The sequence below is a fragment of the Leptinotarsa decemlineata genome, unplaced genomic scaffold (genome assembly GCF_025532065.1).
Source record: "Leptinotarsa decemlineata unplaced genomic scaffold, Ldec_3_MD MMD2_tig00001019_RagTag_RagTag, whole genome shotgun sequence".
NCBI lineage: Eukaryota > Metazoa > Arthropoda > Insecta > Coleoptera > Chrysomelidae > Leptinotarsa > Leptinotarsa decemlineata.
In genome coordinates, this window is record NW_027412557.1 from 10,232 (window position 1) to 38,178 (window position 27,947).

At 29.7% G+C, this 27,947-nt stretch overlaps 2 protein-coding genes across 7 annotated transcripts; both read right to left on the bottom strand.

Annotated features, from left to right (window-relative positions):
* Positions 1–7,778: 7,778 nt before the first annotated feature.
* Positions 7,779–17,336, bottom strand: LOC111513714 (uncharacterized). Of its 3 annotated transcripts, XR_012465428.1 has the most exons (6): positions 12,902–17,336; positions 11,106–11,751; positions 10,675–10,847; positions 9,915–10,004; positions 9,789–9,854; positions 7,779–9,728 (listed from the first exon to the last, which is right to left on the bottom strand). XR_012465428.1 is itself a non-coding variant. In XM_074175263.1 (5 exons), the coding sequence occupies exons 3-5, from the start codon at positions 10,119–10,121 to the stop codon at positions 9,498–9,500; spliced, it is 504 nt and encodes a 167-aa protein (XP_074031364.1). In that variant the 5' UTR covers positions 10,122–10,847; positions 11,106–11,751; positions 12,902–17,336; the 3' UTR covers positions 7,779–9,497. The 3 variants fall into 3 exon arrangements, 1 of the variants encoding a protein (XP_074031364.1); XR_012465429.1 differs by having other exon boundaries at positions 11,106–17,336; XM_074175263.1 differs by having other exon boundaries at positions 9,915–10,847.
* A 145-nt stretch (positions 17,337–17,481) lies between these two features.
* LOC111513712 (protein RER1) lies at positions 17,482–27,383 on the bottom strand. 4 transcript variants are annotated; one of them, XM_074175264.1, is made up of 6 exons: positions 27,226–27,383; positions 27,019–27,119; positions 26,706–26,810; positions 23,616–23,712; positions 21,812–22,032; positions 17,482–17,991 (listed from the first exon to the last, which is right to left on the bottom strand). In XM_074175264.1, exons 2-6 carry the CDS (start codon positions 27,088–27,090, stop codon positions 17,893–17,895), a joined length of 594 nt encoding a protein of 197 aa, XP_074031365.1. In that variant the 5' UTR covers positions 27,091–27,119; positions 27,226–27,383; the 3' UTR covers positions 17,482–17,892. The 4 variants fall into 4 exon arrangements, with proteins under 4 accessions (XP_074031365.1, XP_074031366.1, XP_074031367.1 ...); XM_074175265.1 differs by lacking the exon at positions 26,706–26,810 and adding an exon at positions 26,837–26,941; XM_074175266.1 differs by having other exon boundaries at positions 27,019–27,113; positions 27,226–27,352.
* Positions 27,384–27,947: the final 564 nt, after the last annotated feature.

The following is a 27,947-nucleotide window of genomic DNA, read 5'->3' on the forward strand; positions in this document are numbered from 1 at the left end:
CACTAGAAATAGATTTTTTTTTGTTTCTATCTCGTTTTTTCGTCAAGAAACACAGAATTACAATCGAATTTAGTATTTTTTCGGTTATCAATCAAAAATTTCATTTTGTCTTTAGAAATAGACTTTTGTCGTTTTTAACTCGATTTTATCGGCAATAAACCCAGATTACATTCTAGCAATCTAATTTAGTATATTTTCGGTTTGAATCAAAAATTTAATTTTCTCACTAGAAATAGATTTTTTTTGTCTCTATCTCGTTTTTTCGTCAAAAACCCAGCATTACAATCGAATTATTATTTCGGATATGAATCAAAAATTTCAATTTTGTCACTAGATATAGATTTTCATCGTTTCTATCTCGTTTTTTCGTTATAAACCCAGAATTACAATCGAATAAGTATTTTTTCGATTTTCAATCAAAAATTTCAATTTTGGTCACTGGAAATGGATTTTTCGTATCTATCTCGTTTTTTGGTCAAAACCCAGAATTACAATCGAATTCAGTATTTTTTTGGTTATCAATCAAAAATTTCAATTTTGTCTTTACAAATAGATTTTTGTCGTTTCTATCTCGTTTTTTGGTCAAAAAAACCCAGAATTACAATCGAATTTAGTATTTTTTCGATTATCAATCAAAATTTCAATTTTGTCTTTAGAAATAGACTTTCGTCGTTTTTAACTCGATTTTATCGGCAATAAACCCAGAATTACATTCTAGCAATCTAATTTAGTATTTTTCGGTTTTGAATCAAAAATTTAAATTTTGTCACTAGATATAGATTTTTATCGTTGCTATCTCGTTTTTTCGTTAATAAACACAGAATTACAATCGAATTTAGTATTTTTTCGATATCAATCAAAATATTCAATTTTGTCACTAGAAATGGATTTTTGTCGTTTCTCTCTCTCATTTTTTGGTCAAAACCCAGAATTACAATCGAATTTAGTATTTTTTTGGTTATCAAACAAAATTTCAATTTTGTCTTCAGAAATAGATTTTTGTCGTTTCTATCTCGTTTTTTCGTCAAAAAACCCTAGAATTACAATCGAATTTGGTATTTTTTCGATTATCAATCAAAATTTCAATTTTGTCACTAGAAATGGATTTTTGTCGTTTCCATCTCATTTTTTGGTCAAAAAACCCAGAATTACAATCGAATTTAGCATTTTTTTGGTTATCAATCGAAAATTTCAATTTTGTCTCTAGAAATAGATTTTTGTCGTTTCTATCTCTTTTTTCGTCAAAGAACCCAGAATTACAATCGAATTTAGTATTTTTTCGGTTATCAATCGAAAATTTCAATTTTGTCTTCAGAAATAGATTTTTGTCGTTTCTCTACCTCGTTTTTTCGTCAAAAAACCCAGAATTACAATCAAATTTCAGTATTTTTTCGGTTATCAATCAAAAATTTCAATTTTGTCTTTAGAAATAGACTTTTGTCGTTTTCTAACTCGATTTTATCGGCAATGAACCCAGAATTACATTCTAGCAATCGAATTTAGTATTATTTCGGTTTTGAATCAAAAATTTAAATTTTGTCACTAGAAAAAGATAGATTTTTTTTGTTTCTATCTCGTTTTTTCGTCAAAAAACACAGAATTACAATCGAATTTAGTATTTTTCGGTTATCAATCAAAATTTCGATTTTGTCTTAGAAATAGACTTTTGTCGTTTTTAACTCGATTTTATCGGCATAAACCCAGAATTACATTCTAGCAATCTAATTTAGTATTTTTCGTTTTGAATCAAAATTTCAATTTTGTCACTAGATATAGATTTTTATCGTTTCTTTCTCGTTTTTTCGTTAAAAACCCAGAATTACAATCGAATTTAGAATTTTTTCGATTTCAATCAAAAATTTCAATTGGTCACTAGAAATGGATTTTGTCGTATCTATCTCGTTTTATGGTCAAAAAACCCAGAATTACAATCGAATTCAGTATTTTTTTGGTTATCAATCGAAAATTTCAATTTTGTCTTACAAATAGATTTTTGTCGTTTTCTATCTCGTTTTTTGGTCAAAAAACGGAATTACAATCGAATTTAGTATTTTTTCGATTATCAATCAAAAATTTCAATTTTGTCTTTAGAAATAGACTTTCGTCGTTTTTAACTCGATTTTATCGGCAATAAACCCAGAATTACATTCTAGCAATCTAATTTAGTATTATTTCGGTTTGAATCAAAAATTTAAATTTTGTCACTAGAAATAGATTTTTTTTGTTTCTATCTCGTTTTTTCGTCAAAAACCCAGAATTACAATCGAATTTAGTATTTTTTCGGTTATCAATCAAAAATTTCAATTTTGTCTTTAGAAATAGACTTTTGTCGTTTTTAACTCGATTTTATCGGCAATAAACCCAGAATTACATTCTAGCAATCTAATTTAGTATATTCGGTTATGAATTAGAATTTCTATTTTGCCACTAGAAATAGATTTTTGTCGTTTCTATCTCGTTTTTTCGTTAATAAACCCAGAATTTCAATCGAATTCAGTATTTTTTTGATTATCAATCGAAAATTTCAATTTTGTCACTAGAAATGGATTTTTGTCGTTTCTATCCCGTTTTTTGATCAAAAAACCCAGAATTACAATCGAATTTAGTATTTTTTCGATTATCAATCAAAACTTTCAATTTTGTGTTTAGAAATAGACTTTTGTCATTTTTAACTCGATTTTATCGGCAATAAACCCAGAATTACATTCTAGCATTCTAATTTAGTATTATTTCGGTTTTGAATCAAAATTTAAATTTTGTCACTAGAAATAGATTTTTTTTTTGTTTCTATCTCGTTTTTTCGTTAAAAAACCCAGAATTACAATCGAATTTAGTATTTTTTTGGTTATCAATCAAAATTTCAATTTTGTCTCTAGAAATAGATATTTGTCGTTTCTATCTCGTTTTTTCGTCAAAAAACCCAGAATTACAATCGAATTCAGTATTTTTTCGTTATCAATCAAAAATTTCAATTTTGTCGTTAGAAACAGAGTTTTGTCGTTTCTAACTCGATTTTTTTCGGTTAAAAACCCAGAATTACATTCTAGCAATCGAATTTAGTATTATTTCGGTTATGAATCAAAATTTCAATTTTCTAACTAGAATATATTTTTTTGTTTCTATTTCGTTTTTTTCGTCAAAAAACCCAGAATTACAATCGAATTTAGTATATTTTCAGTTATGAATTAGAAAATTTCGATTTTTCCACTAGAAATAGATTTTTGTCGTTTCTATCTCGTTTTTTCGTCAAAAAACCCAGAATTTCAATCGAATTTAGTATTTTTTTGATTATCAATCGAAAATTTCAATTTTGTCACTAGAAATGGTTTTTTGTCGTTTCTATCTCGTTTTTTGGTCAAAAAACCCAGAATTTCAATCGAATTTAGTATTTTTTCCTTTTATCAATCAAAAATTTCAATTTTGTCAATAGAGTTTTTTCGTTTCTATCTCATTTTTTCGTTATAAAACCCAGAATTACATTCTAGCAATCGAATTTAGTATTATTTCGGTTATGAATCAAAAATTTCAATTTTCTCACTAGAAATAGATTTTTTTGTTTCTATTTCGTTTTTTTCGTCAAAAAACCCAGAATTACAATCGAATTTAGTATATTTTCAGTTATGAATTAGAAATTTCGATTTTTCCACTAGAAATAGATTTTTGTCGTTTCTATCTCGTTTTTTCGTCAAAAAACCCAGAATTTTCAATCGAATTTAGTATTTTTTTGATTATCAATCGAAAATTTCAATTTTGTCACTAGAAATGGTTTTTTGTCGTTTCTATCTCGTTTTTTGGTCAAAAACCCAGAATTTCAATCGAATTAGTATTTTTTCCTTTTATCAATCAAAATTTTCATTTTGTCAATAGAAATAGAGTTTTGTCGTTTCTATCTCATTTTTTTCGTTATAAAACCCAGAATTACATTCTAGCAATCCAATTTACTATTATTTCGGTTTTGAATAAAAATTTGAATTTTGTCACTAGAAATAGATTTTTTTTTGTTTCTATCTCATTTTTTCGTTAAAAAACCCAGAATTACAATCGAATTTAGTATTTTTTTGGTTATCAACCCAGATGTTATTCTGGGTTTTATGACGAAAAAAACGAGATAGAAACGACAAAACTCTTTTTCTATTGACAAAATTTAAAATTTTTGATTGATAACCGAAAAAATACTAAATTCGATTGTAATTGTGAGTTTTCTGTCGAAAAAAACGAGATAGAAACAAAAAAATCTATTTCTAGTGACAAAATTTAAATTTTTGATTCAAAACCGAATCAATACTAAATTAGATTGCTAGAATGTCATTCTGGGTTTTTTACCGAAAAAATCGAGTTAGAAACGACAAAACCCTATTTCTATTGACAAAATTGAAATTTTTGATTGATAAACGAAAAAATACTAAATTCGATTGTAATTCTGGGTTTTTTTAACGGAAAAACGAGATAGAAACGATAAAATCTATATCTAGTGACAAAATTGAAATTTTTGATTCATAACCGAAATAATACTAAATTCGATTGTAATTCTGGTTTCTTGACGACAAAACGAGATAGAAACAAAAAAAATCTATTTCTATGACAAAATTAAAATTTTGATTCAAACCGAATCAATACTGAATTAGATTGCTAGAATGTATTTTCTGGGTTTTTTACGAAAAATCGAGTTAGAAACGACAAAACTCTATTTCTATTGACAAAATTGAATTTTTTGATTCATAACCGAAATAATACTAAATTCGATTGCTAGAATGTAATTCTGGGTTTATAGCCGATAAAATCGAGTTAAAAACGACAAAAGTCTATTTCTAAAGACAAAATTGAAATTTTTGATTGATAACCGAAAAAAATACTGAAATCGATTGTAATTCTGGGTTTTTTTGACGAAAAAACGAGAAAGAAACGACAAAATCTATTTCTAAAGACAAAATTGAAATTTTTGATTGATTACCGAAAAAAATACTAAATTCGATTGTTAATTCTGGGTTTTTTGACCAAAAAAATTAGATAGAAGACGAAAAATCCATTTCTAGTGACAATAATGAAATTTTCGATTGATTCAAAAAAAAATTCTTTGGAAATTCATCTGGTTTTTTGGTATTTTGATTCCATAACATGATCTGAAGAGATATGTTTTCAGCTAGTCCACAGGAACGTTTGTTTAGTCTGCAGTCACTTTTATATGTGAAGTGATTCTTCCAGATAGATTACGACTGACCAAAAAAGTAAATTAATTACATAAGAACATGGAATACTATATATAACATTAGATTTTCCTTTGTTGCTGGAGGTTTTGATTTTAGATATAGGGTTGAAATTGTTTTTAAATCTTGGTAGAAATTCTAATACTTTTTATGTCACGATATATATTAGATAATTTAGGGGTTAAATTTATAATTTATAATATATAATTTTTATTTCTCATTAGAAGAAGTTATCTGTTTCGGAAATGTCATACTAATACTACGTGGGTTAGGGTAATGAATTTGGTAACTTGATTAAGATTGAATTTGGGTAAGTTGATAAATATTTATTAAGAGCTTAGGAGGATACGAATTTTCCTTAGAATACTTTTTTAAAATTTTAAATCATTTTTAACAAAATCTGGATGGGACAATCTGGCGACTCTTTCTTTAAGAGATAAAATTAAGTTGGTTTTCATCCTTGAAGGATTGCTGTGAAAACTAATGACCTATTGCTACATATAGTTTTTCTGTGCCACGTAGTCTTAAGAATGTTTCCTTCAAACCTGGCGATTTTCATGTCAAGAAAAGGTAAAGAATCATTAACTTCTTTTTCCAAGTAAATTGAAGATGTGGATTGAAAGAGTTGGAAAAGTTATGTTATCTCTTCAGATCATGTTATGGATTATCAAAATACTAAAATTTTATCAGTTGAAAATAATAAATTCAAAAGGCTTTTTCTAGAAATGATTCACATAAGTATAATATAATTTAATCAAAAAAAAATCAGAAAAAAAAAATAAACAAAATTTAAGTCAATTTCAATTTTTTTTAACTTTGTTAAATAATAAATTGAACAAATAATTTCAATATCACTTACACTTACATTTAAATCTCACTGTATGTGTAAATATTTAATAATCACATTTTCTATGGTGCTGTAACAAAATTTCAACGTCAAATTTTGCATTTGACTTTTCGTTTTTATGTTTGGATTTATATGCCTTTTTTCATATTTTATACTAACTTTGGTGAGTTTTTGTAACATATCTATCACTGTATAATATTCACATGATCTTTATTTTGTAGATTTCTTGATAAAGGAGAAAATATACTTTCCGAAAGCTTGAATAACAAAAATTGTGTTTCCATAGCCCATATATATATATATATATATATATATATTATATATATATATATTTGCTAGATGGGTCGAACTATTGCTCTTTTGTTACATATACTTTATAATTATCTTTCAATTTGAATTTTTGATAATTAATTGTCACGATTATATACAAAAGTAACTTCCCTACTTTTTTGAGCCAAACACATATTTCTATCCAAGTTGAACCGGAATATACATATTTATTGATCTGAGCTCACAATCCTGAGCCCAGCAACGTTGCCTACTCTAATTCCAGTTTTTTATGTTGAAAAAAGATAGATAGATATGTTCAGTCTCTTTTACTTAATTCTGCAAGTATTTTCATTCATTGTATAATATGAAAAATAAAGTTTTTATTGTTGGCTTATTTTTTATTTATTTCCACTTTATTTTCAATGAAATAGCAATTCAGATTGACTTTCGAAAAATTCTGGCAATACCGACATTATGTTTTTAGATTAATAATCAAGTTTTATCGTCATGTTGACAACGAAAAATAATTTGTCCATGCAATATTAAATAATATGATTCATAAAGATGAAAAATAAAGTGAAGCTTTACGATCTATATATTCTCTTATATATTGTTTCTGGTCGGTCGGTAGCCGGTCGGTTCGACGTGGGTGCTTTGTTCACTCACTCGAATTGACCGCCGTGTTAGTCAAGGCCTAGTCTGAACGATCGATTTTCACTTGCTATCGTCCAACCCGTGTTAGGAATCACACGTTAAAAGGTAAGACCTCGTTAATCCTTAGCTCGCACGAGTTTCGACTTCTGAGGGTTGTCGTTCGTAGGGGTGTGACAGCTGGTTAACGGAAAACATATTTTGAACAGATCGTTTTTTAAACAGATTGTTTCTGACGAAAAGGAAAATTCTGTTGTTCAGAGAACATCGTGGGTACTGCTGGAGAGTAGAAAAGAGTTGATAAGAGTTGATATTCTTGAATTTCTCCAGGCTGTCTGTCTCAGAGAAAACCTCCTGAGGCAGCAAGTGCAATGGCTTTGCTGTTTGTTGAAAAACCAAACCTTCGAGACAGATGTTCGGCATGTATTGAAACTGACGACAAATGGATGATAGCCCAAACATTCTATGAATAAAAATATTTTTCAGTAAAGCGCAACCTAATATTTTTTTCTAGAGGGGCTAGAAAATAAATGGGAAATCGGGGAGAATGTACATATGAATGCAAACTAATAATTTTATATTTCGTATTTTATTTCACTGAATTCGAAATGAAACATTGTTGAAAGTTAAGATGAGAACTAAAAGAGAAAAAATGTATTCTGCTTGATCGGCGGCAACCAAGTTATGCTATGGTCAACTCTTTTTTAGATTACTCAGAGAAGTGAGAGTTCAAAAACCTATGAATTGACTGCCGACAACTTCAATCTGAAATAATTAGTTTGCCAGTATAAATATTGTAAACAACAGCTTTCACAGATGTCCACTTCCGATCATCAAACATACCAGGATATTCTTCCCTAAACCTAGTGATCTCGTGTTCTTTTGGAGTCCTTTTGCTTTCAATGTGTTTTTCAAAATATTTTGCAATAATTTTTTTTGTGTTCTGCGGACCATGACATTTTTGGATGAACACACTTTTTTCTTGTTTGTTCTTGGTCATGTGGTATGAACTCTTTCTTTTCAGTGGGTGATGTGACATTATTCGGCATTTCATCAAGTATTGAAGATGTTCTTTCTTCAAAGTCACATTCCTCAACGATCGGGTTCATATCAATGTAAATTTCATCCAATGATAATCCCTTATATTTTTCCAAACTTCCTTCTGTTGCGAGGAGCAGAAGTTTGGGTATTTTGGCTGTCTGATAAGTACTATCAGGGAGCCTATAGAAATCACAATGTGTTTTGAGGGTATGCCCCATAAACCTGGACAGTTGCTCTAAGTCACTTTTCGAAAATTGCAATAACTGTGTGACAGTTGCCAAATGCTTACGTAACTCAGTAGCACTGATGCTTTTGGGATTTTTGACGCCACATTTTTCAGCATATTTGTACAAAACTTTTGTTTTGTCTAAAAATGATTTTCCATCAGTGTGAAATATGTAATCATTGTCTTTCACAAATCTCTCCCTCATTTTTACTAGAAAATCGAGGTGTTGTCTCATTTTTTGAGAAAATAAAATAACAATTCTAGTACAAGATTTGAGAAGATTTTTTCTGTTTCAGTGAGGATGCTTTCAAATTCATTTTCTTTTTCTTGCAAATCAAGATTTATTGATCTATAAGTATGTAATTTTATTTGTGATACTTCTGCTGGCCTCCTTCTGTTCATGAGTATAATCTATGTATATAGTATTTCTTTCAGTGATTTATAAGCATACTGATTGTTTTCATCTCTAGATAGTTCTTCATAACTTTTTTGAGCATTTGCTTCCAATAGTCCCTTAGTTTTGGAAGATCCGTCGTAAGAGGTAATAGTTCCTCTTCATTCCATTTGTTTGAATTCAAATTGTCTCCAGCTTGAGCTGACACTTCGTTGGCCCACTGCGATTCAACAAGAGTCTTCAGAACTTTCAATTCTTCTCTTCGATTTTCCGTATTGGGTTTTTGAAGTAGAAGTATGTAGGCTAAATCACAACATTTTTTTATTAAAGTTCCAAAATTCCTAGCGACAGTGGGAGATTCATATACGTCAGTTTCCTTGTTATAACCTCCTATTCTATTGACTCCATTGACGATGACTCGAAATAATGTGGGTCTCAATAAATCAATCAATTCATTTATTTCACCATTGATTTCTTCAGCATATTGCAACAATTTGGCCAGTCTTCTCATATTCTGTCTCACGAGATCCAAGTTTCCTTTACTTCGTCTACCTTTCATGTAGGAGTACGCATAATTACAAATCAGAATATCCTTTTTTGCCGTCAACGTAATATCATCGGCTCTCATCCGTGGAAATAGTTCTTTTTTTAATAATTCCTCATGTTGAAAGTATATTCCCATGAGTAAAGCAGTTTGTCCGTCACTTTGGGAGCTTTGTCGTTTCACATTTACTACTGATGTTGTACTATTACATTGTTTGGTATGCCTATATAAACTGTTCTTTTTGTAAAATCCCAAGCAATGGGGACATGGAAGAAAGTCTACTGTAGAAGCTTGGAATCCAGAGACTCTTTTGACTGGTCTTAACTGCGTACTTGTTCTATTCTTGAGAAAGTTACCCCTTTTGCCAAAGCACTTAGTGCGCCTCTTCTTTCTTTCGACCTACTTTCATATGAAAAGATACGCTGTACTTCTATTTCATTTTCATGCCATGTAGATAGATGCCTCGGAAAATGGTAAACATCTTTTTCGCAATAGAAGCAGAATGCTCGTTTATCTTTATAATGCCCTTTTTTGGTTTTTTCAACAGTCTCCTACAAAAAAAAACATAATGAAAGTGCATTATGAACTCTTTTTGAAATAACAATTTTCACCTCCTTTTGTGTCAACTGTGATGAATCCACAGTTCCATTTGTTCCTACAGAAGTACTAATTGAACCCTGGAAAGTGTTTGATTATTTCAATATTATATTAATTTAAAATTTTAAGAAAACACTAACCTTGGAACACTGGAGTATTCTTTCAGATTCCGGTATTTGATCAGAACTCAAATCCTTGTATGAATAACTAGTAATATCAGTTGAATTAACCTGAAAACATCGAATTTTCAACATGTAGTTTGTTACAAATAATTTTGATTCATTTATTTCAGTCACTATATTCGACTGACTCATCATTAATAAGACAATAGATACAATACATGGCATCCTGGCTTCAATAAATATTTTTTAGATTCCGTTATTGAATACGTGGAAGCCCACAATAGTCAATATTCTGGAAATACCAAATGGCTTAATGGCAGCTCATTTGTATAGCTGAAAGTGTGCAAATCATTCGGTTCTGTTATACTGTTATTCTGAGTTGCGCAAAAAAAATAATATTCTGTGAAAAATATTTGATTCGAATAAAGAGTAAACAATTTTGAATCAATATTTTTTGGATTCATTCATTCATATGATGAGTTCTTATAATGATTTTATTATATATGTTTCTCAAACATGGCACAATAAAAAGGATTTCACCAAATATGTTCCTTATGGTGTTCGTTTATTTTGATCATATTGTATTCACGTAGTCAGTCTTGTACCAAAATGGCCTATTTGCACGTTGATCCTTTGGGACCCAAGAAAAACGTTGGGTATTCTGAATAGAAAAAGATCTTACCAATAAAATCTCGGACTCTATTGTATTGTATTATCCTTCATTGGCGCCTTGTAGTTCAACCATAATATTTGATAAATTAATACAAAAAATACCTACCTCACTTGAATTCCCAGAATCATTATGATATGAATAAGAACAATTTCGTGAAACATCCTCACTGAACAGCGCAATACCCCTTTCATAGTCAGTGACAAAGGGAATGTCTTCTATTATTATCGAAAAATCATTTTTTCTACAGCTTCTTTTGACGGTACCTCGATTAAAATTATCTGAAAATAGATGATTTATTTATCAAAAATAATAATATTTTCATTAAAATAATATTCCATTTTATTTGTACTTATTCCAAGTATGTGTTCAACAATATGAGTTATGACCACTTCAATCTTTGAATTTGTTTTTTTCTTAATAAATACGAATATCGTTAACAAAAATCAACCTTTGCTCATGTCCAATAAGATTATTTTGTGTATAAGTAATTTCATGGCCATTTTTGGTTTGTGAAAAAATAAATTAAAGATACAAACCTCCCCACTACTATTTTTAGAATTGTCGCGAATCATTTGAACTTCATTGTCACTTCTTTCAGAGGTTTCAATAGTTTTTATCAAAGACTCATCTTCTAGATGTGAATATTGTTTTGCTTCTGAAAAGGCAACCTCAGTTATTGACATATCAAATTTTGGAGTGTCAAACTCAAAATTATTCACATAATTCTGTTCCGCAATACACATCTCTTGATATTATTTTCATCAGATGTATGGGGAGGGTTAACAAATGTAGGTTCACTTGAATTCAATATCCATTGCGAAATAATATTAATTTTTCCAGGGTTATTGTTTATTTTTGCATGATGTTTAGTTATTTTCATTTGTGTAAATTCATCCTCCTTTCTGACATCTGAGGAAAGTTTATTCTGAAGATCACTTTCAACATGTGAACTTTTGTTCTCGTTTAGCTTTTTCAAAAATCCCGTTTCCGATTTTACCGAGTTTTCAGTTTCTTCAACTGATACGATACTTCGAACGAAGTGTACATCATTCAATGACTGCTCCTTATTGTGATATCCGTCATTTTTCAAAATTTCCGCATCTACTTCGATTACCCAATTTGATATGGGATCAAAACTTCCGTCTGCATGCATAATATCCCCATCATGTTTTTTATGTGTTCCTTGAAACAGAAAAAAAAATAACGGAATTTATAATCTGCGAATAATGGAATACCAGATTTATATGCTTCACATTTCAATTGAAAACCAATCATATTTCCAATATGATTGGTTTTCAATATAGTAAGCAGGTGAATCATTAAACAGATTTTTCAATTTAAAAAAGTCGCACCCACAAAAAGTGAACACGCTTTTCACGTGCATTTACAAATTTTCATACAAATTTCCTGGCAGGTGGACTGATGGACAAAGGTAACACTGGGTTTCAAGTTTCTCAGATATTTCATCTGTTGATTTTTATGGGGTCATTTGAAATCAATAATCATTTAGATAGACTCAAGAATCTAGAGTAGTTGAAAAATCGAATTAGCTACAAAATGAGTAGAGTTGTACCCGTAGATTTGCTTATATGTCAAAAATATTATTTTCATCAAATTATTAGCATATACAATAAAATTGAGTTGTCATACAGTTCTGAGGATTTACGTTCTAAGTTATTTGAAATTGCAAAATTTGTAGCAAACAAACAAACACTATTATCATTATCAATTCAACATATTGTACAATGATATTGCATTGTCATCTTAACTTCGTTTAGAATTTAAAGTTCTCAGCTCATCAGAAAGTCACTTCTGAATCGAATGCTTGTACAGAACAAGCAAAAATCATTACCGAAATTAGGAGACTTGACGCCTTTGTTATCAATCAATTACAACAAGTATTATTTGTTCCTCTACCACAGAAGTATTTTCACTCCTAGATACGAAATTTGATAACGATCACTGTTATTTCAGTATCCCTATAGTTACGAAGATTACTTGGTTTTCGAAATGCGCTTCTAGGAGTGATAATGATGGTGAGGGGAAAAATTTATCAAATTGGTGTATTTGCTCAGGCCAATAATATTTTTGAGTGATAAGTTCAAGGTTTTTCTGTTGCTAATGTTCTTAGTATTAAACATGACAAATACATAATCCTTAGACCCATATAAAAGCGTTTGGTGAAAGATATATTTTTTTAGCTCGGCTAGTTCGGTATTTGGTTTGATTATTTGATTTACGATATAACTATCCTGGACACCTTCGAGACACATTAGTACTTTGGGGAAACTTTCAGCATACTGATCACCTATAACTAGTATCTTGTTCTCACCTAGTTCAGCTTCTCTATCGTTGATTTCGTTTTCTTTGTTGTATTTACTTCAGGATTGTTTGAGTCTCCTTTCCAACTTTCTGTGGTTCCATTCGCTGAGCTTGCATTGTCTATGAACATAAATGTACCTTGATTTTTCGTAGCTTCTTCCAATTCATCTCTTAAGCTTCTATCTTGTTTTTGTTTTGCTACACGTGTCTGCTCATTTTCCTTTTCTTGGTAATTAAGATCGTGATTTCCTTCTACTTTCTCAACCCAGAAGCCGTTTACTATTGTTTTTAATTGTTTTGGTTCATTATCCCTGACTGTAGGTCGCTTTTGAGGTTGGTTATGTAGCCTATCGGTAGCACGGACTTTCCTCTGCATTTTTTTGATTGCTTTATTCTGAGTTGATTTATCAATATTATTCCCTGTCTTTGATGACTGTATGCACTTTTCGGGCAAGTGTGTTTTAGCCTTTGGGCATTTAGTATTTAATTGTACTTTCATTAAAGAGGAGTTACTATTTTGCTTTTTCTTATTCTTTGCCGTAGATTTGTTATTATTAGCAGGTTTTGCGTTGGTGTCCTTCACTGTTTCAAGTGTACTTGTACATTTATCAGTACCCAATGTTGATTCATCAATATTTTGGAAGCCCATTTCCGTCTGTGTCTCCTTTTGTGAAATGTTTACCTTTTTTATACTATCGTCTGCGATGGTTTGTATACCCGATTCATTTGCTTCTTTTTTGGCTGATTCTAATTTAGATAAGGATTTAGCTTGATTACTTATTTCATTTTTTAATACGACTATTGTTTTTTCATGGGTTTGTATGATGATATTTAAATTATTTTCCATTTCTAGTGATTCATTGCAATATGCCTCATATTTTCTGTTTAATTTGTTTATATGTTCATCTTTTTGAATGTTAGCTGATTTCAATTCTTCAATTATTTGCTCATATACCTATTACGCACTCACTTTGTGTTGACGTCTTCTGATTCTCTTCGTTTTTGCAGTAATTACATATGATTTTGTTTTTGTCTATCATGGCCTCGTTTTGTGCTTTTGACGGGCTAAACAACTTCTATGGGTATCACTATGGCACTTTATACACACGAGATAACTGGTATTTGGTTTGTTTTTGCAGCATTTAAAGAAATATTCATCATTTTTGATGGAGTAGTCACCAACACAGTCTGAGCAATCCGCCATCTTGATGGTAGGTATTTCAAATTAAACGCTATAAAAATATCAAATGTGATATACCCTTGGATTGTGAATTTATTGTTTATCAACATCTGTAATGAAAAGGTTTTATCGAGTATTCATTACATCGTCATAGTTTGGTTCATTATTATATTCTGGAGAATTAATTGGCAAAGTGATGCTGAATTGAATTGGATCAATATCACTAATCAATCGGTTGAAATTCCCCCTCATCAAGATATTCAATTATTCAATGACAGTCTTGAATTATGAGGTTGGCACCATATTGTTGACTCCAAATTGCCAGGCGATTTATTGTTGTGTTCTATTTTAATGTAATTATTTACAATATTTGTTATATAGTTTTATATCCTTTTTATTTTATTATAATACAGTATTTGTTTATTGTTAGAGCGTAATTTAGTCAGTCATTCTTTTTGCTGCAATAAAATGTGGAAATATTTGGAAATTGCCGCAGACAAGTTTATGGTTAATTACGAGACATAATGCAAGCTTTTCATATCTTTCTGATCGTTCCTCTATTCTTCATTCTTTGTTTTCAAATCATTAATATATTCAACTGTAAAAAAATCTCAAATAACACAAAAACAAACTTATCGAATATCGGATATAACAATTAAGCTCTCAGTGTAAAAACGGGTCAGATTTAGCCTTCATTTCGAAATTCACAATATCAATATAACAAAAGTAGTTCTACTCATAAAATTTCGAACTTTATAGCAATGCTGTGCCAGCAATGGAATCTGTCAAATTTCATTGCCTCTGCTGTATTGCTGCCACAAACCACTAAGTAGTTTGTGATTGCTGCCAATGAAAATACGGCTTGAGACTTCGAGATACTACCTTCATTCTGGCAGTGAACATTATTATCACTATTTTTGTTATTTAGAACAATGGAAAATCCTATATATTTTATTCTACTCCAGTTAATCAGTCATTTTAGGGTTGAGTCAGACACACGTTTTGTTTCTTTGTGTTTGGTTTTTTATGTAAACCTGAGTAATTGAACTAGTGACTAGAAAATATATTTGAAGACAGAATAAAGCATACTTTTGAACAGTAAACATCGTTTTATTTATTTTCCGCTGTTACACATTTCTATCGCAGTTTTTTGTGGATATCCCAAAAACCATTGCATATATTCACATTTGATAATCGATCTCGCAATCATTATTTTTAATTTCAATTGAGCGGTGAAAATTGAGTAAAAACGAGATGATCGGCTTGCGCACCCGTTTCGGGGGGGTTATTTTTTTTGTAATTTCAACCCAACCCATTGCTTGGTGAAAAGTAGAATCAACAGTAATCCGCCAGCAAAAAATGTTATCGTAATTTTCCTAATTATTTTTCTCAATTAAATATTTTTTCAAGGTGAAGGTTCATATAATTAGCACTTGACAATAAAGAAATGCGTTTTCAAACCAGTCAAACATAATGCCTTACAAGTTTATTCATAAAAAATAATACCTTTTAATGAATTATCCAAATGGTATTAGCAATTATCTCCTTTTCATTCATGCATGTGAGTATGACCACTTTTCACAAAAAAGAAAAATAATTTCATTAAAATTTTCAATAATGTTCAGAAGTTACATGCAGTGGCTGAAATTTTCATGATTGAAGAACAATGAACATTTTTTTAAAACAGTATTAGTATTCTCACAACGTATGGTGCCAAAAAGTTGAATGAACTAGAACACTAATGTTTCATAGCGTTAGTTTGCATTCGGAATTGTCAATTTGGTTTATCTCTAAAAACACTGTACAGAATGGGCCAAACTGGACACTTTCAAAGGGAAACTCCTTTTTTTGAACTAGATAGATGAAAACTGATGGTTGTTTCTGAGAGTCAAATTTTATAATAAACTTAATGGTGAAAACCGTATATGATATCTATCATTGTTTCTGAGTTACGGCATGTTTTTCGAAAATGTGCATTTTCGAAAAGTTGCTGTAACTTTTTCCTGTCAAAAATTTTTAATTTCTACGAAAAGAAGTTGCAAAAATATATTTATGAAATTATAAAAAAACGATAAAAATGAAAACAACAATAAAAATTAATTGGCGTTCTGGGGCGACTTCATTTGCTTTTTCAGCTGCAGGAAAACCCGGAAAAACTTGCAGCACTACATCATCTGAAGATCTTGATCTGCCAATGTCCTCTCACTCATAAAACAAAATGTAGGGTGTCTCCAGAGACTCCAATTGATTCAATACATCGCCATGAAAATATTTCCAAAGCACTTTTTTACGTAGAATTCAATGGTGTGCTGAGACATCCTGTATAATCCTGTACATATCAATAGAGCCTAAATTGCATAATGTAGAAAAGATAATTGAAACTTTCTATGTTTTTTACCACTTTCATTTGTAACTAACGTTACTGCAGTTTCGTCCTATAAAGACATTTTCAAACTTATACATTAAACATAGAAATGTATAAGTTTTCATCTTTCTGGCTTGAAAATAGGAGTTTCCATTCAAAAGTGTTAAATTTGACCCACTCTGTACAACTCAATTTTTTGTTTACGACTGAGAATATGGCAAAATATCATAATAAAAGAATTCATTCAAGAGTACAAAAATGAATTTCCAATACTTCCCGAAGAATGGGATTGGTAAAAAGAACCACTTAAAATAAAACAAAATGACATTACCCGCAGCTGTTTTCTGAAAACGTTTTTTTAGAAGCATATAAATATATAAATATTCAATGTACTATTGTTATTAACTGATCAATATATGAAACATTTTTACAAAAAAATCTATGCAAAACTGCTTGTTAACCTTTCCAACTAAAAATAAAAATAATTTCCAACCTATATGTGCTAAGAAAAATTACAAAAATCATACACATATTCAAAATATGTTTAGTTAACCAGCTGTCGCACCCCTACGAGCAACAACCCTCTAAAGTCGAAACTTGTGCGAGTTAAGGACTAACGAGGTCATACCTTTTAACGTGTGATTCCTAACACGGGTTGGACGATAGCAAGTAAAAATCGATCGTTCAGCCTGCAGCTTAAACCACCAACTCACACAATGGTCGATTGAGTCATACAATAAAAGTCTCAAATGTAAAATTTACTGTTATTGTTTAAGGTTACATAAATAAATATAACTAGGGGTTATATAAAACCTTTCATAACCTAAACCATTCCATTATGTAATGCTTTTCTTTTCTGGGAGAAGAAACAATGGAGATTGTGTTTTTCATGTCTGCTTTTTATACTTTTCATGTCTGCTTTTTATACCCCAATTGTTCAGGAATTAATGAAACTAAATGAACTTCTGAGCAGCTGTTTCCAAAAAAGTGGTCCTAATTTTTTTTCACACACTCAATAATACAAAATATATAACAAAAACATAAATAATTTTGAAATGTATTATAATAAACAGCTTAGCTAGGTACATAATTTATGAGACTGCAACTTTGTACATTGAAATTTTCACTCATTAGGTAGGTGAGAGCAGGGTGGTAAATAATTTATTTCTTACCAGAAGAGACAAAATATTAGTGAAATAGAAATAAACGCCCATCAACTCATTACACTTTTCATCAAACAATTTAGCTTGTAATACTTAAAAATAATTCACAAAGAAAATACCTGAAGAGATATTCACAGTAAAATATACAAATAACAAAAAAACAATAATTTTGTTTCTTTCGTGGAAAAGATTCTATTTCTATACTGTCCTTTTAGAGTGTAAGCACGCCTTTCCTGTACAAAAGTTGACATGTTTTTGGTTATGCCTCCTTTACATTTTATTTCATTATTCTGTCACTTTGGGGTGGTGATAACTTTTCCTGTTGTTTCTTCATGTCCTTGATACTTAGGTTTCCCATGGGTGAATGGTAAGTAACGGTATTTAATCATATGCTGAAAAATAAGATAATATGTTTACTAGATGTTGTGGTAAAAACAAAGTTCCAAAGATAAAAATTATTAATTCATGAAATTTCAGGAATATCTTGTTTATTTGGAAGACAGAAAATAATTTCCCACTTAAGAACTAGATCAAAGCTTCAAACCACAGTTCATCTTTCGAGTTTCTGTCAGCCCATGTTTATGTTTTCCTAGGAACTACGCCTCTCACCAAGGTTAAAATTCATGACAGGCCAAATGATTATTCCCTAGTAAGATCTCTACTATTGAAATAATATTTTTTGTGATACGAATGATGAAGGGCACTTAACTCAAGACAACATGCTTGAACTTACATAATGAAATTATAAAACTCCATCAGTATTTGAGGGCTAGTTAATCAGAAGTCTTATTCAGTCGGGATTGTTCAAGAAAATGAAAAATTTTGAAGATTTACTTCTAAGTTTCGAAGATTTTAGTGTCCGCAGTATCCTCAATGAAAAACATTACTGTTTCAATTTTTATTTTCTCTGCTTCCCAAAATATTAATAGATATGTGTTTCACTGAAAGTTCTCTTTATTCTACCCAGAACGCTATATATTAGAAAATATTTTCGAAATCATAACTGATTATTTTCAAGATAAACTCAATATCGAAATCAAGGAATCTCAGGTCAGGAATATTTTTCGCATTGGGCACATTAGCAACGATCTAACCATAGAGGAATTTAAAAATCAAAGGACCATAAAAGGTTATTGAAAGCTTTCAGTGAAAAACAAAATTGAAGAAAAAATCGTCTCCACTAAGAGTGGAGACGAAAATAAAGAACCTGAAGAACGCACAACCCGGCAAGTTCATGTTAATAAATCCATTGTTATCAATAAGTAATTTTGATCATATTGTTTTTTTTTAGCAAAATAAGTCTAGAGCTGGAGCAACTCAACTTCAGTAAACTCTTCTGGAAAATACATCTTCTTTGGAATATTATATCGTCCACCCAGCGTTAATATTTTATTATGCCTCAAAGAATTGGAAGAAACAATTTCTCATTCATAACGGGTAACTTGAATATCAATCTTTCAACCGATTCAAACAATTCTATCAATTTCTTTCTACCTTCAACTTCACCCAGTTGATTACATTTCCACCACTCGAAGTCAAACCTTACTTAATCTCCTGATTGTTTCCCACAAATTCACAAAAGTAATAATAATAACTGTAAGTGGATTTCGTATTGTGACTTTTCTGAGTTTCATCAAGATTACTTCTTAGCTGATCTGATATGCATAGGCTGGGATGAAATTCACGGGTTAAATACTGTTGACTATATGATTACTACATTCAATAATAAACACATTGCACTAGTTGATCACAACACTTCTTTCTGTAAAACTCCCTGCTTCTTGGCTAACAATATTCGCCAGCATGGGAATATTACAGAGAATTGAGGAACTTCACGACATCTGCTATTCATAGGGAGAAAAAAGCTTACCTTCAATTCATGTGCAACACATTATGAAATCTAAATATTTTGTGTCAAAAACCCAACGTGGTACCACCCCCAAACATTGAAAAATATTGATGAAATTATTAATTTTTTTTGTAATAAATCACAACTCCACTAAACCAAACATCAATTATTACTTCTTGAAAAGTATCACTCAAAGAACAAACATTTCTTCAAATTCTTTCCCGTTGATAAACAAACTGTACAGAAATTTCTTGATAGAGTAAAAAGTAATGTTGTAGGTTCGAACCATATCTTCCTTCATATGATCCGAATGCTAGAAAAACCAACTGCTGACATATATCACTTTTTTTTTCTGATGAAGATCCATAGTAATTTCATAAAACTACACCTCACGATTTGATCTCCACAAAATTTATTTGAAAAAATATAATCACCACATATTTCCCTAGCACAGTAGCTTTTTCAAGTGTATGAATGAAAAAGCTACTGTGCTAGCGAAACATGTTGTGATTAATTTTTTCAATTAAAGTTTATGGATATCAAATCGTGAGGTGTAGTTTTTGAAATATATCACTTTTATAATAAATTTGTGTATTACATATTTGAGCTTCCCTTCCCTACGGAAACATGCAGTTGTGATATAGTTACTCCGTTCTCAGACCTATTAGCATCTTACCTAAGGTACTTGAATTGATTCTCAAATATCAAATGATTTGAATTTATAAGTAATCACAATATAATATCTAGCATTCAAATCTGGCTTTCGTTCTCAACATAGCATAGAACTACCTCTGCCCTGCTCTCTATACCAAACGACATTTTTAAAGTAACTGATCAAAACATCTTTACGTGCGAAGTCTTATCACACTGTAATAAAGCTTAGTGACAATACTGAGAGGAAAACATTTTCAAGCTCAATAAATGTATACAAGGAGAAGGCTAAATATGTTGCAGCAGGAATGTGAAAATGTAGATATGGTTTAGAAACACTTCAGATACACTTTGAAAGACCAGATATGATAATTGAAGTTTTGTTATCACTACTATACCTTGAATTAAAACTGCCACCTCAAAAATCCTAAACTTTTGAGAGAACTTACTGAAAAATTACCAGAAGCTCTGCAGTCACATTGGAGCAAACAAATCGTAGAAAAAAGAGACAGGTTGTCCTTCGAAATTTTTTCAAGTTGCTTGAACAAATCGCTATAGTTGCATCTCATGTATAAAAAACAAAAGTTTCAAAAACGACGAGTTGACTCAATTTTAATCCTACAAAACATCAAGAAACTTCCCTGCAAACATTGATATCAAATGATGAAAAATCATGTACCTACTGTGGCAAAAAAGAATATAAAATATGAAATGGTACAAAAATAAAAAAAGACGATATTGACCTTAGGTGGAATGAGGTAACATGAATTAAATTGTGTTTTTTTTTTCCTGAGGCCAGATCATCAGACATCAAATAGTGTCAACGGTCGCAGAAGACTCTTCAAGTTTCTAGGTGAAAAAAAATCAAAAAATGATTCTATCCCAGTAGCGACACTCAACGCCAGATACATCAAATGAAAGAAACAAAATCTCTTAATACAAAGAACTTTAAACCAAAATGAAGATTCAAGAGTTCTCTCTGCATTTGAAAGCTAAACGTCAGGTAATGATACTGTTATACCATGAACAGATACTTGATGAAAATTCAAAACACTATCCATGATAATAATTATACAATTTACACACCATAAATGTTATTCATTACATGTTTCACTATAAGGTAGTATTATCAGTTCAACTAATGAAATCACATACACATGAAATGAAATTATCATCTTCGCCTGGCCCTGTCAAATAGTGTCTTGTCAGTTAGCACCTTCCCAGAATAATGCTGATCAACAACTGATGTAATTTTTTTTTCTACACTCACCATAAATGAAAAACGTGTGGACTTTTTCGCGTTTCCATACTATAATTTCAACATCAATAAATACTAATATATACTTATGGATATTAAATATATTCAAATATGGTCAATGTTTCGACATAAACTTGTGACATAATATCTTTTCCCCAAATTAAAATGGGCGAGAATGCATCTGGTAGATATTTTATTTGTTCAAAAGATGTCATCTTCTACTTACCTAAAGAGAACGCTTTAATTTGCGAAGATATTATATTATGTTTAGTGAATTTGTAAAGTAAAATCAAGTAAGCAGTAGTAACAGAAACATTACCAAGAGTGGAAAAACTCTTGAAATATTAGTATGTTAATAGCAGTAAATTTTGTTACTGATAGAATTGAACAACTTTCTCAATTATTGGTTTCTAATGTTTATGTTTTCTGTCAAATAGCAATGTAATGAACTCACCCTGATTTGCCTTTTCATTGTGATACAAAACAAAGTGATGAAGTACATCACCAGAATTGGCCAGAAAACTGGTATATTGAAACATTCGAAGAATGTACAGATAATTCCAATTACTGTACTCTTAGTAACTGAATACCAGAATTTAAATTCAGGTAACCTCCTAATGAAAGGTCTAAATTCTTCATTTGCTCTTGTTGGCAGTTCAGGGCCATTGTCTTCAGCTAGAAACAAAATAATTCAATGTGCATGAAACATTTAATTTTTGTAATGAAACATGTGACTAAATATATAAACATTTCTGACAGCAAATTCCATTTGTAGTGATAACTTTTATCTCTGAAGTTGACATCAAGAGATTATTATAACCAATTTACTAATTTCTATCAACTCTAAAGATATCACTCAAACATGACATAATGATTGTTGTGAAATCAAATACTGTAACTTGAAGTAAACCAATTTGATATTTCACAGTATTAAATATCTTATATACAGTGAGCTTCAAAAAGTTTGCACCATATGGGAAACTATTTTATTATCCATTTTTCAGAAAATTTTATTGTTGATAAAAATGGTGCATTGCAGGAAACTTGGATTTGAGTTGTCAAAACTCTAATTTTCCGAACGGTGTACAGGGGAGAACAAAAAATAGAAATGTTGATCATGAGTAAACTACCCTTATTTTCGAAATTATTAAAAAAGTTTTTTTTTTAGAAAAGCGGTTTAAATTTGAAAACAATATTCAGATTTGAAATCACTCCCACCTACGTAACAAAACAAAAAAAATCTATTATTTTATGGTTCTAACCTCATAAAGAGTACTAGTATCTCATACGCACCTTAGGGGCCTCCCTCAAATTACTATAATAATATTTCAATCCAAAATTTAGTCCAATTTATTATTTGAACTAGTATATCGTTTTTAGTTGAAAATGGTTTGAATTTTTAGTATTTTTTTGGTGCAAAACTGATATTTCACTCTATATGTACGTCCTTAATAAATATTAGTATGATTTGATGACAAGAAATAATTGTCGAAATTAATTAATGCTAAACAATTGAATAATACAAATCTGTAAGTTTACGATCACTTTAATCGTAGTGTTACCTCAAAGGGTAGGCCTAATTTACATATGCATCAAACATAAATAAAAACCAAATTACAAAAACGTTCAAAAATCTGAATAATAAATCACTAAATCCTTCAATTTCCAACTGTCTTCCTTCCACTGTTAAACAACTCAAATCCAAGTTTCCCGTAATACACCAATTTTTATCAGGAATACAATTTTCTGACAAATAATAAAAACGTTTCCCATATGGTGTAAACTTTTTGAAACTCACTGTATATTATACTATTCACATAATGGGGAAAATCTATTTTCTTAAAATCCCAACTGTAATTACTTGAAACACATCTGTGACCCATATGCTTGCCACATTCACAACAGTATGTTGAAAGTGAAATGTTATATCCCTTATTTTTGAGAAGTTTCTTATTGAATATTGAAGAAGTTTCAAACACTTCCTCTTAGAAAAACAAATTCTGCAGAAAATTGTAGTTTCATTCAGTTTCTTCTTATGAATACAAGAGTTAAGCCCTTTTTCACCTTTCCATTGAACTCTTGATAAAAAAAATTAGTTACACTAATAATATTAATTTTCTAATTATATTATTTTTCTCAATTGTTCCCAAGTTGACATTTGTAACTGAGGAGTGAATTTCTACACAAATTCGTTTTCTGAATGTATTCATTTTTTTTTCTATATCAGATATGACAAAATAAATAATAATGAAGCTTACCATCAAAATCCATGGCCGGATCTATTTTTGGTGTTAAAAATGCTATAAATAGGTTCAAGTGATAAATACCTAATGCATATGTTACTATGTACCATCCCTACAAAAAATATTTATTAATGAATTATACATTTGTGACCATACAAAACCAAGCATGGCAGGTTCTTGATTTTTCATCATTGGGTTCTTGTAAACTGTAGGATAGTAGTAATATGGAGGTAAGATACATAATTTGAAAATCAAGGGTAGCAGGGAAATGATGAATTTGATTTTAATTAAAACAAATAACAAGAACAATGCATGTCTATTGAAAACAATGCAACTCTATTTTGTTGTCAATTTAAGATTAACATTTTAAAATTTTGTTTGCAATATGGTCGTGTATCAGAATTGTCTATTCAATAGTGGTTTGTCTATTTTGTAAATCTTGAAAGGTTTTGCTGTAATTGAGAATGATGGGGATCCTACAGAGGTTTTTTTTTAACCGATCTAACTGTTGCTACCTCGGAAACGGAGGTTGTTTTTTAAATATTCGACAAAAACTAGAATTGTCAAATCACGTTTTATGGTTCCACCACTTCCATTTCAAATTATATAAAAAGAGGCAGATGAACTTTCAATACTGTTTCATATTAGTTATAATCTGATATAAACCAATTTGTAATACGACGTTTTGTTCATTAGATTTCATCATCAACTTCATTTTTAAATACGTACCTCGAAGTTTTTTTCCATAGATTTTTGTAGCTACTGTAATAATTAATTCATCTATGTATCACATAACAGGTTCGTATGAAAAAAATCTCATTGCAAATTGGTTTATATCAGATTATAACAAACATGGAACAGTATTGAGAGATTCACTGCATTTCTTTACATTGGAAATAGAGACGGTGGAGTCAAAAAAACGAAATTTGACAGTTTTAGGCGAATATTTCAAAATCAACCACTGATCAGTGACACTATTTTTCAAGTTTGAAGGCCGTCGACTTTTTGAATTTCTTCCTGACGTTTTGCTGGCGTGAGTGACTACTTGTGGATATTTTTTAAAATTTGTTTAAGCAGAATTTATTTTATATTATATCTTGACTTCATATCAATGAACCCTGAATTGAATTAGATTTTGAAATTGACAGCTTCAATTGGCTTGTTTAACTAGCAAAGAAGGGGAATGTATGAGCTCTTTCACTAGTTCGGACTTCCATTGTCTATTATATAAAATGATTTGAAATCCCTGAAACAAGTAAAAAAGAATAATTAAAAAAGAATAGTTGAAAATAACAATTATATTAAGCAACAATAAACCTGAAATGAAATGATAGTAAAATAACCTACAAGTAAAAATATAATAATTGAATAAATAAAAAATTAAAGGAATGCAAAAAGAAATTAATAAAAATAAATAAAATAAAAATAAAAATAAAAAGGTGTAGAGATTCCAAGTCACGTTAGTTCACGACGTTTCGATTGTTGGTATCTACAATCGTCTTCGGGTGATGACAGTCATCACCCGAAGACGATTGTAGATACCAACAATCGAAACGTCGTGAACTAACGTGACTTGGAATCTCTACACCTTTTTATTTTTATTTTTATTTTATTTTTATTTTTATTAATTTCTTTTTGCATTCCTTTAATTTTTATTTATTCAATTATTATATTTTTACTTGTAGGTTATTTTACTATCATTTCATTTCAGGTTTATTGTTGCTTAATATAATTGTTATTTTCAACTATTCTTTTTTAATTATTCTTTTTTACTTGTTTCAGGGATTTCAAATCATTTTATATAATAGACAATGGAAGTCCGAACTAGTGAAATTCATCACGAAACATTGTCAATCACCTTCAAACAAATGTATGAGCTCTGTTTTATTTATGATAAAATTATAATTACCACATAAACTATAACAAATCAAATAGTCATTTATCCCTTTCATTTGATTGATGAAAATAATTATAACTTCATCATTATGATTTCCTCTATTGTTTTCAAAAATCTTTCAGGTTTTTCATATCACCGAGTTGTTTTTATCCTCCTACATTTTACCAAATACCAATGATGTGAACTGGAAAAGGTTCCAACCTGTATAATAAAAAATGCAATGTTGAAGTGGTGGAAAAGGCAGGGAACCACAACCTGTAAGATGCAATATAAATTTCCATGGAACAGAACAATAATTATTCAGTAATATGTATATATACTACATGACAGAATACCAATGATAGGATTAGTTGTGCAAATTTTATAAAAATAATGATACCTCACATAAATTTGGTGAAAACTGCAAAAACTGTATTACAAAAATATCCAAAAATTGTTGTCATGCATTATTAATCAATAACAGAAACACATTATATTATTCAACTGAACAAGAAGAGTTCGTTATAGAGACTGAAAGTTTGAATGTGGTATTATACCTTCTACTGAGCCTAAGAACCACAAAGTCTATTTGACTCAACAAATCGGGAAAATCTTTGACATTATCTATACATAATTTTTGATCAAAATTGAAAATAATGGCCAATGAACAACTCTTTTGATTTTTATATCTTTTATCTTAACTATGATGAAAGACATTCACCATATGTTCGAAGCACGTTTCATTATCTTTGTTCTATAAAGAACAAAGATCCAAACTATTGACTTCCTTTTCAATCTGGATCATACAAAATTTTGAATTCCCGATCTGAAAAGCCTTTCAAATTCCAACATTTTTTTAGCAAGTAAAGGTTAAATGAACCCCAAAGTTCTTCATAAATTCTGACCTGTTAGGTAATCACAAAGTTCAACATTATTTTATTAACAGAAAGACGGTATACTGAATTGCAACAAACTTAAAAACATCAACTACATCCAAAATGTTTCCATTGTCTTTGATGATGATTTCAACAAATAATTTTCAAATCTTTCAGATATATTAAGTATGGAATAGTATGATGAATAATGAAGTTAGATAAATATTTTTGTTTTGGAAAATCTGAATTAAAAAACTAAAACTTTCACAAAATTAAACTGTTTTGCCAAAGGAAATTTATATCCATCAACCCAAAAGCATGATTTAAAGGTGAATTTCGTATAATTTGTTATACCTGTGCTAAAAGCACTCTGACCAAAAAACCAACGACCAGTAGGATTGCAGACAACCATCGAACTTTTCGCCAAGGTACTGTCCTGTCCACCACTCCCTGGTACCACTAAAACATAAGACTATTTTTTATACCTGTTTGGTGATGATTTGTAGACCAAAAAGAAAGAGGAGCACTATCGTGCCTACCCATCGGGCACGATTGTGTGGTGTCCATTTATCCAGAGTACTTTGATGAATCTAGTTTCATACAAAAGGTAAACAAAAAAGTATCAAAATGGGGTACTTGAGCTTTCAGGTTCTAATAGAGTATTTACCTGTGAAATCCTGGCACAAAATTGGTAAAAGAAACCTTTTTTGCTTCCAGAAGAGAGTAGTTCCTCCTCCATGATAGATCACAGGAAAAACAGACCTAAAACTGATTAGTAACAAGTAGTCAAATAAAGAAACTGGGTACATTTTCAAATAATAATATTTACTGGATGAACCTTAATTCAGATCAAGAGGAAAAACCGATTACTAACCTAGTTGAGTTATAAATTTACTAATTGAAGATTTTCGGTTTCAATTTCCTAATCCATTTTTGTACACGTCAATCGGCCAATCTGTCAATTTACCAAACCAAAATCAGTGTGACAAACTTTGACAGTTGACAATATTGACATATATCACGTACGTTTCACAATGACCATAACGGATATTTACAAGAATAAAATTATAAAGTATGTAATTATAATTTATAAATAATGAATAATGATACTCAAATATTCCATTCAAAATGAGCAGTACTACCCCTAGTTTCAATGCGAAGTAACGAAATTTTTGAATTTCAAGTAATTTAAAATATTTTTTTTTTGGGCACCATATTTTCTCGAGTTATATTATATTTATGTTATTATTATATTATATTATATTATATTATATTTATATTATATTATATTATATTATATTATATTATATTATATTATATTATATTATATTATATTATATTATATTATATTATATTATATTATATTATATTATATTATATTATATTATATTATATTATATTATATTATATCATATTATATCATATTATATCATATTATATCATATTATATCATATTATATCATATTATATCATATTATATCATATTATATCATATTATATCATATTATATCATATTATATCATATTATATTATATTATATTATATTATATTATATTATATTATATTATATTATATTATATTATATTATATTATATT

What these genes read in the sequence shown, in the direction of transcription:
- LOC111513714 (XM_074175263.1), bottom strand. Translation starts at nt 10,121, where the DNA reads ATGCCATGTATTGTATCTATTGTCTTATTAATGATGAGTCAGTCGAAT. An exon ending in GAATACTCCAGTGTTCCAAG is followed by an intron (nt 9,855 to 9,914) that starts GTTAGTGTTTTC and finishes AACACTTTCCAG; the next exon opens with GGTTCAATTAGTACTTCTGT. An exon ending in CACAGTTGACACAAAAGGAG is followed by an intron (nt 9,729 to 9,788) that starts GTGAAAATTGTT and finishes TTTTTTTTGTAG; the next exon opens with GAGACTGTTGAAAAAACCAA.
- LOC111513712 (XM_074175264.1), bottom strand. Translation starts at nt 27,090, where the DNA reads ATGGAGGAGGAACTACTCTCTTCTGGAAGCAAAAAAGGTTTCTTTTAC. An exon ending in TCCGGCCATGGATTTTGATG is followed by an intron (nt 22,033 to 23,615) that starts GTAAGCTTCATT and finishes TTTTGTTTCTAG; the next exon opens with CTGAAGACAATGGCCCTGAA. An exon ending in CAATGAAAAGGCAAATCAGG is followed by an intron (nt 17,992 to 21,811) that starts GTGAGTTCATTA and finishes CTTATTTTTCAG; the next exon opens with CATATGATTAAATACCGTTA.